This window comes from Oncorhynchus tshawytscha, linkage group LG06 (assembly GCF_018296145.1).
Source record: "Oncorhynchus tshawytscha isolate Ot180627B linkage group LG06, Otsh_v2.0, whole genome shotgun sequence".
NCBI lineage: Eukaryota > Metazoa > Chordata > Actinopteri > Salmoniformes > Salmonidae > Oncorhynchus > Oncorhynchus tshawytscha.
This window is the reverse complement of record NC_056434.1, coordinates 33,516,301-33,525,947: the sequence shown is the minus strand read 5'-3', so window position 1 is coordinate 33,525,947 and position 9,647 is coordinate 33,516,301. Positions and strand designations below refer to the sequence as shown.

Genomic DNA, 9,647 nt, shown 5'->3' with positions numbered 1-9,647 from the left:
TCTGATGGCCTGGAGATAAAAGCTGTTTATCAGTCATGGCTCGTTTTGCTGAGGTCCTTGATGATCTTCTTGGCCTTCCTGTGACACCGGGTGCTGTAGATGTCCTGGAAGGCAGGCAGTGTGCCCTGATGATGCGTTGGGCTGACCACACCACCCTCTGGAGAGCCCTCATCTCTTCTCCTGTCACATATTTTTCTCTCTTTGATCTCTTAGGTATACATTCAAAACAGATCTTTATTGATAGTATGTGACGGCAGACAGATGTTTAGGCTTATGGCAGATTGGTCCATTCACTGATCTGTCTGTTAGTGAGAGACAGAGAGAAGCCAGCTAATCTCACTGTTCTCTATTGATCACACACTTAGAGACTACATACTTTGTCTAAACACTATTGATCTCCCTCTCTCTCGTGTAGCATGAGGATCAAGATAATAAATTAAGGGTATAAAAGACACTTGGTGGGAGAGGGATGATGATTTTATTTGTCTTTAGTGTGGAGAGGGAAGCTGTGAGTGTTTCTCAGGAGCACTGTGAGTGTAGGAAGTGAGACTAATGACTGTAATATTGTAGACTTGGGTGCCCTCTACTGGTCACAATGTTACATTGCATCACATCCGATGTAATTACAAAACAGCGTGGGATTGAGCTTGTGTAACTGGCTATCAACTGTTGAGTAACTCATTCACGTTGCAGCATACTCGATCCTCTCTGTCCCACTATCACCACTAATGGAAAACTATCGAAAAATGCAAAAGAAATCAACAACCTTTAACATTGTCTTCTCATGGATGATTACGACCTAATCTGGATTTTTTGGGGTATTTGGAAATTTAAGAGAGACTGACAGTTTCAGTAGGGAACTCCTCTCAGTTTTATTGCTTTTCATCACCAGCAATAGACCATGCCTGTATCGGGTGGTGAGGACCCCATGTCCCAGGTTCGTCAGATGCTGAGAGAGTTGCTTGTGGGGAGAGAGAACGCTGAGGGCTTCTTCTGTCTGTGTGTGTCTGTACTGGGACACAACGATACACGGACACATTTCTTGCCGCTCATCCAGCTCCTAGCCACCGATCACAACAGGCTTCACACCACCCTCACCTCCATCTATTTGGAATACTTCTCCAAGGTACAGCTGTTTGTTTGGCTGTTTGTTTGGATGTATGTGTGTGTGTATATATATATATATATATATATATATATATAGTCCAGTCATATTCTAAAAGTATTATAGATACTCTGTCTCAACACAATGACATTTGTTAGTTTGATAGTTGTGTGTGTTTTGTTGTAGGCTTAACCTACCCTACTGGAAAATCCAGTTTAGACCAGATCGGATTTTGAGCTGTTCACTGGCTTGAGCTGGTACAGCTGGATTTTCCAGCAGAGTTGTATTTGTCAAGAAGGTAATTACAATGTTAGAGGTTCACTATTTTGAACCTCTAACATTGTAAATCTGTATATATGACTAAAGCTGTATATAAGACCATAACCGTCTGTTACAGGATGAGGATGATGAGTTGGCAGTGGCTCTGGCTCTGTCCCTATTAGAGGTCAAAGGGCAACAGCAGACCAATACCAAGCCCCTCTTCCCAGACCCTAAACTCCAGGGTCAAACAGACACCCAGGCTACGGCAACTTACAGACCCCAGAATAGCGCCCTTCAGAGTCAGTCAGTTTCTCCTAATGGTAGCTCCAGCCAGCCTCCGCCAGCCCCTCTGCCCACGGGTGCGAGCTACGCCCAGCTAGCAGCAGTAGGAGGAAGGAGACAGACTCAGGCTCAACACCAAGACTCCACATCACCCAGAAGATCATCTGGACATGGCAGCTCTCCTCAGACAGAGAGACAGAGAGGCCCAACCCAGAAACAGACAGACATAAAGTGGTCTAACGTCACTCAGGATGTGTGTGCCTCTATTGCCACTTTGACATCCAATGTCAACCAAACCAAAGATGACGTCACTGTGGTGGAGTGCAAAGTGGACCAATCTGAGAAGCCAAAGCGCTCAAAGAACAGACGTCAGCGGAGGAAGGGGTATGGCCAGCAGGTGGTAGGTGTGCCTCGATGCCCCTCTGCTCCACCCCCTGTGCTGCTGTGGTTCCGCAGGGACCTGCGTCTCCATGACAACCCAGCTGTGATTGGCTCGTTGGAGGCTGGAGGGCCGGTCATCCCCGTCTTTATCTGGTGCCCAGAGGAGGAGGAGGGTCCCGGGGTAACCGTGGCTATGGGAGGGGCCTGTAAGTATAAACATATACATATTATGTCATTATTTCTTTACCTCGGCTTCTGTGTCTCCTGATCTGTGTCTAATCCTTCTCTGTCTCATACCAGGTAAATTCTGGCTGCACCAGGCCCTGTCCTGTCTCAGCTCTGCTCTGGAACACATCGGCAGCCATCTTGTTTTCCTTCAGCCGGATGAGGACAGAGAGGGGATTGGTTCTTCGCTACTCGCCCTGAGGAGTCTGGTGAGAGAGACGGGGGCTCAGACGGTGCTGGCTAGCGCCCTCTATGAGCCGTGGCTGAGAGAGCGGGACCAGGTAGTGGTGTCAGCGCTGCAGAAAGACAGGGTGGAGGTTAACATGGTCCACTCCTACTGTCTCAGAGACCCCTATACTGTTACTACTGAGGGGGTGGGACTCAGAGGTATGGTAATACTACTGTTACAACCACTACTACTGTTATTAACATTTAATATGACACAGCAGTAACTCTCTCTCACACACTTTCCCTCCCTCAGGTATTGGTTCTGTATCCCACTTCATGAGTTGCTGTCAGATGAACCCTGGCCCAGGGTTAGGGGTTCCCCTGGACCCCCCCATATCGCTCCCCTCACCCTCTGTCTGGCCCAGAGGCTGCTCTCTGGAGGGGCTAGGACTGGCACGAATGCCCTGCAGGAAGGATGGAACCACGGTCAGTAACCCCTTGGACTGAAGCACATGGGGGTCTGGGTTATTGTTGGTTGTATGTTAATGTGAGTGTCTGTTCCAGATTGACTGGGCGGCTAACATCAGGAGTTCATGGGACTTTAGTGAGGAGGGGGCCCAGTCATGTCTAGAGGCCTTTCTAAATGATGGTGAGACACACACATTTCCCTTTCTCTACTTGTACTCAGAATTAAACCGCCCTACAGAATAGATATGTTGTGTGTGTGTACGTATTCCAGGTGTGTACAGATATGAGAAGGAATCAGGGCGTGCGGATGCCCCCAACACCAGCTGTCTGTCTCCTTACCTGCACTTTGGCCAGCTGAGTGCTCGCTGGCTGCTGTGGGACACTAAAGCGGCACGCTGCCGATCCCCCAAGTTCATACGAAAACTGGCCTGGAGGGACCTGGCCTACTGGCAGCTAACATTGTTCCCAGACCTGCCCTGGGAATCACTCAGACCACCATACAAGGCAAGGACAGGGTTAACACTAGCTCTACCACTCTCTTCCTAGTTTGTATCCAATGAAAGCGGGACACTCACTCTCTTCTTGGTTTCTGTCCAATCAGGCCCTTCGGTGGAGCAATGAGAGGGGTCATCTGAAGGCGTGGCAGAAGGGCAGGACAGGTTATCCTCTAGTAGACGCTGCAATGAGACAGCTGTGGCTGACTGGATGGATGAACAACTATATGAGACGTGTAGTGGCTTCTTTCCTCATAGCTTACCTCCATCTACCATGGCAGGAGGGATATCGCTGGTTCCAGGTGAGACTCACACACACACGGTCGCACACACACATACACACCAGACTATAGAGATTTGTCTGTTTAATGAAAATGTCTACTGCAACGAGTCGGCAGCTCTGGATGTTCAGCTTACTCGGGACCAGGCCCCTAGTCCCTGGGAATCGAAAGAGGAAGCGGCACCGAAAGGCAGGCGAGGCGGCATCCTGACAAAAATAAGTTAGCCAGCAAATAGACGTACATTGCCCTCTGTTCTATTGGCGAATGTGCAGTCACTAGAGAAGAAACTGGATGAGCTTCATTCGAGACTATTCTATCAACAGGAACTGAAAAACTGTAATATCCTATGTTTCTCAAAATCGTGGTTGAACGAGAACATGGATTATATACACTGAGTGTACAAAACATTAAGAACACCTGCTCTTTCCATGACAGACTGACCAGGTGAATTTAGGTGAAAGCTATGATCCCTTATTGATGTCACTTGTTAAATCCATCTTTTTTAATGCTTCGTTCAAAACAACTGGGAACTCGGAGCTGGGAAATCGCTGACTCCCGACTTCAGTGCGTTCAAGGCAACTGGAAAAATCGGTAAACAACTAGCTCCAACTGGGAAAATTAGTTGTGATCGGTCATCCAACTCGGAATCCCATGTGGGGAACTGGCCTCTTTCTAGAGCTCCGACTTTGACCTGAAGATCACTGACATCATGATTCAATCTAGTTTTTTTTTTTGAGTTCCCAGTTGTCTTGAAAGCACCATAATACTGCACAAATGATCGAAATGACCGGCTACTTTGACACTGACAAACTGAGAATCTGAGATGAATCAATGAAAGCGACCTTGTCTTGAATCCATCAATAGCCTTGGCCTAGTTGTGTGGAGACACATCATTGTAGGCTACAATATCAGGAAATTATAGTCCTAAAAAGCTTTCCAGCTGACTCACACAATGATGCACAGTTCACTCACTGGTGAAGGCCTATGCGCTCGTGCCTCTCTCATTTTACTTTGGAAAACAATATTTGGAAGTTGATCAAATGTTTTGGTAGCCTAAAGCTGACATATTTGCCTCCGTTCTCGACTGTAGGCTATGCCTTGTATTGGGCTACATTCCACAGCTTGGCTATTTTGAAAATAAACCATTTATCATCTGTGGCAAAGTGTAGGCTCTCTCATAGTGTAGTAGGCTATTCTGAATTATTTCATTTCTTACTGAACAGAACAGTAACTCTACCTTTGGTAAATGTATTTAAATTTCTCGTGTTCCGCAGTTCCTCTCTTTGCGCAGCTATAATTTTATAAGGAAAAAAAATATGAAGTGCAATGCTGGAGAGATGAGTTGCAGGCTCATGTCTATCAGAGCAGAGGGAGAGAGATCATAGAAAGTGAATCTCATTCTATTTCTATGAGAGATAGGGGGGGGCAGGAGAATTAACCAGGAGGCAACTGGAATGAACTTTGAACGCTTTCACTATCATTTTATCATTGCAAAAAGTGAAAATTATTTTTCACACCACGAGAGGTACCGTGGATCCGGCTCAAATTAAGCACTGCTCTAAGTACAGCTCGCTGGTTGTTCTATGCTTTGTCAAGACCGGGTGGCAGACTTGGGTAAGACGAAAGGAGGGGTGTGTCTTTTTGTTAACAGCTTATTTGCGATCTCTAATGTTAAGTCTCGAGTTGTTGCTCGCCCTAGTTAGAATACCTAATGATAAGCTGCAGACCATAATATTGACCATGATATTTATTTGTCATAGCTGTATATTTACCACCATAAACTGATGCTGGTAATAAGACCGCACTCAACAAGCTGTATAGGGTCATAAGTAAACATCCGCACTGAGCTAAAGGCTAGAGCTGCCGCTTTCAAGGAGCGGTACACCAATCCGGATACTTATAAGAAATCCTGCTATGACCTCCAACAAGCCATCAAACAGGCAAATCATCAATACAGGACTAAGACCGATGTGTACCAGGCCGGCTCTGATGCTTAACGGATGTGGCAGGGCTTGCAAACGATCATGGATTACAATGGGAAACCCAGCAGTGGGCTGCCCAGCGACGCTAGCCTACCAGATGATCTAAGTGGCTTTTATGCTCACTTCGAGGCAAGCAACACTGAACCATGTATGAGAGCACTAGTTGTTCCGGACGACTGTGTGGTCTCTCTCTCTGTAGCTGATGTAAGTGGGACCTTATGCGTACTCTTCCCCCTTTAGGAGGCTTAAAAAAATTTGGCACAGGCCCTCAGATCCTCAAAAAGGTCTCCAGCTACACAATTGAGAGCATCTTGACTAGATGCATCACTGCTTGGTACGGCAACTGCAAGGCACCTGACCGCAAGGCACTACAGATGATGGTAAGTACAGCCCAGTACATCACTCGGGCAAAGCTCCCTGCCATCCAGGACCTCTATACCAGGCGGTGTCAGAGGAAGGCCCAAAAAATGGTCAAAGACTCCAGCCACCCAAGTCATAGACTTTTTTTCTCTGCAAGCAGTACCAGTGCACCAAGTCTGGAACCAATAGGACCCTGAACAGTTTATAACCCCTGCTAAAAAAGACTGCAAAATAGCTGATCAAATGGCTACCCGGACTACCTGCATTGACCCTTTTTTGCACTAACTCTATGCACACACAGTGGACTCACTCACCCATACTTACACTGACACCCCAACACACACACACTACAAATGCCCACACATGGATACTGATGCCACACACTGCTGCTGCTGCCTATTATCTATCCTGTTGCTTTGTCACTTTACCCCTACCTATATGTACATAGTGTCTACTGCAATAACCTCATACCCGTGGACCTCGACTCGGTTCTGGTGCTAACTGTATATAGTCATGTTATTTTTACTTGTTGTTATTCACAGTGTCGCTATTTCTATTATTTATTTTTTACTTTGTCTTTAACTCTGCATTGTTGGAAAAGGACCTTTAAGCAAGTATTTCATAGTTAGTCTACACCTGTTGTTTACAAAAGCATGTGACAAATAACATTTGATTTGATAATAACGTTGGACTGTGTGTGTGTAGGACACCCTTGTGGATGCTGACGTGGCCATAGATGCCATGATGTGGCAGAATGGAGGCATGTGTGGTCTGGACCACTGGAACTTTGTCATGCACCCTGTTGACGCAGCCATGACCTGTGACCCTTACGGAAGCTATGTCAGGAAGTGGTGCTCTGAGCTGGCGGTGCTGCCTGATGACCTCATACACAAACCCTGGAAGTGCCCAGCCTCCATGCTGCGCCGTGCCGGTGAGAGACAACAGAACCAGCCTTATCCTCCTAATCTTAACTTAAACTTCCAGAATTTACCCTAACATTATTGTAATAATAATACCATAGCCTTACCCTTATCAAACTGTCAAGTTACCATAACCTTACAATAGCCATACTGTAGCTTTTACCACTAACCCAACTCTCATGTATAGACTTGTTGGTGTTTAACTCCCCTTATCCATCTACACTTTAGCTAAACCTCAGCACTCTCCCTCTAGGTGTAGTCCTAGGCCAGTCCTACCCAGAGCGTGTGGTGACAGATCTGGAGGAGAGGAGGAGCCAGTCTTTGCAGGACGTGGCATTGGTGAGGCGGCGTTTTGGGGAGTACGTGGACCCCTGCTCGGGGTGCGACCTGGTCCCCCTGCCCCCCCGCCTGGTCTCGGAGGCCATGGGTGTACGTCAACTCACTGCTTCTAATCGTATTATGTCTCATGAGTGGTCCTCAGTACTGTCTTTCCTGTTTGATTTCTTTCTTTGGCCACATGGCTTTTGTAAGCCTTGAGACAATTTTTTTATATACAAATGTCACACTGTGAACTAAATTGAGTGAGTGACAGCTTCTCTCCCTTTGTCAGGGAGGTATGGTCAACACAGGTGGGCAGTTCCTCCTGCCTGTTATCACCCGTATGGAGTTCAAGCACCAATCAGACGATCCAGACGCGGATGCTGCCTCGAACCCCTATAACGCCGTTCTGAAGGGCTACGTGAGCCGCAGGCGGAATGAGACCATCGCCTTCCTGAACCAGACAGACTTCACAGCCAGTGTGATAAACGAGGGAGCAGAGAGGAGGGAAAGACAGGAGCAAGACCAGAGGAGGATGGAGGGACTTCCACGCCCCCTTGCAGTTGAACAAAGGGGAAAGAGGACCCCCGCTGCCAAGGACAGGTTCTCCACAGTGCCTGGGAGAGTGGCTACTTCTCACAGATGACCATAAGGACAGGGGCTAAAGGTTCGATAGAGCCACTGTGGTGCCCAATGGCCTTTCCTCAATTGATTTGCTTAACTTCTGCGTCCTTCCTCACCTATTTTTGAAAATAGTCAAAGGTAAATCAAGGAGACGCGGGGAAGTGAGGGAACGTGGACTAAAACGTGCTTGTATCAATTGTCTCTCCTTCATTCATGTGTCATCAGGCAGATTGTTTACAGTGGATCACAAAAAAAAAATGTGTAAAGTGATCAAAATGAATTAAGTTAGTTGAGCAAGACATTTTCTTCATGAACAATATGCTACTTACCATTTTTAAACGTATGCATGCTTTTCTGCTCCAACAAAACAAAAGCTGATTCAACTGGGGTGTGGCAGATTTAAAAACTCCAGTAGGATACATGACTATCCCCGATTATTTTTTATTTCACCTTTATTTAACCAGGTAGGTTGGTTGAGAACAAGTTCTCATTTATAACTGCGACCTGGCCTCGATAAAGCAAAGCAGTGCGACACAAACAACAGAGTTACACATTGAATAAACAAACATGCAGTCAATAATACAATAGAAAAAGTATACATACAGTGTGTGTAAATGAGGTAGGATAAGGGAGGTAAGGCAATAAATAGGCCATAGTGGTGAAATAATTAATATAGCAATTAAACACTGGAGTAATAGATGTGCCGAAGATGAATGTGCAAGTAGAGATACTGTGGTGCAAAAAAATAACTATGGGAATGAGGTAGTTGGGTGGGCTATGTACAGGTACAATGATCAGTAAGCTGCTCTGACAGCTGATGCTTAAAGTTAGTGAGGGAGATATAAGACTCCAGTTTCAGTGATGTTTACAATTCGTTCCAGTCATTAGCAGCAGAGAACTGGAAAGAAAGACGGCTAAAGGAGGAGTTGGCTTTGGGCGTTGACCAGTGAAATATACTTGCTGGAGCGTGTGCTATGGGTGGGTGTTGCTATGGTGACCAGTGAGCCGAGATAAGGCAGGGCTTTGCCTAGCAAAGACATAGATTACCTGGAGCCAGTGGGATATGAAGCGAGGGCCACCCAACGGGGGCATACAGGTCGCAGTGGTGGGTAGTATATGGGGCTTTGATGGCACTGTGATAGCAAATTGGATGCAGTCTGAGTAGAGTGTTGGAGGCTATTTTGTAAATGACATCGCCGAAGTCAAGGATCTGTAGGATAGTCAGTTTTACGAGGGTGTTTGGCAGCATGAGTGAAGGAGGCTTTGTTGCGAAATAGGAAGCCAATTCAAGATTTAATTTTGGATTGGAGATGGCTAATGTGAGTCTGGAAGGAGAGTTTACAGTCTAACCAGATTTGACACACTGAACTTTAAGTAGTAGTTGGTGAACCAGACGAGGCAGTCATTTGAGAAACCAAGGATGTTGAGTCTGCCGATAAGAATGTGGTCATTGACAGAGTCGAAAGCCTTGGCCAGGTCGATGAAGACGGCTGCACAGTATCGTCTTTTATCAATGGCAGTTATGAAATTGTTTAGGACCTTGAGCATGGCTGAGGTGCACCCAAGACCTGCACGGAAACCAGATTGCCTAGCGGAGAAGGTACGGTGGGATTTGAAATGGTCGGTGATCTGTTTGTTAACTTGGCTTTCAAAGATTTTAGAAAAGATTGGGCAGGATGGATATAGGTCTATAATAGTTTGGGTCTAGAGTGTCTCTCCCTTTACAGTGGGGGATGACTGAGGCAGCTTTCCAATCTTTAGGGATCTCAGACGATACG

The 9,647-nt window shown here is 46.4% G+C and overlaps 1 protein-coding gene across 1 annotated transcript; it reads left to right on the top strand.

Moving 5' to 3' along the window:
* Positions 1–677: 677 nt before the first annotated feature.
* Positions 678–8,294, top strand: LOC112252450 (deoxyribodipyrimidine photo-lyase-like). Its single transcript, XM_024423676.2, has 10 exons — positions 678–1,126; positions 1,503–2,235; positions 2,330–2,641; positions 2,736–2,908; positions 2,987–3,071; positions 3,162–3,394; positions 3,492–3,686; positions 6,713–6,938; positions 7,181–7,356; positions 7,538–8,294. The coding sequence occupies exons 1-10, from the start codon at positions 902–904 to the stop codon at positions 7,889–7,891; spliced, it is 2,712 nt and encodes a 903-aa protein (XP_024279444.1). The 5' UTR covers positions 678–901; the 3' UTR covers positions 7,892–8,294.
* Positions 8,295–9,647: the final 1,353 nt, after the last annotated feature.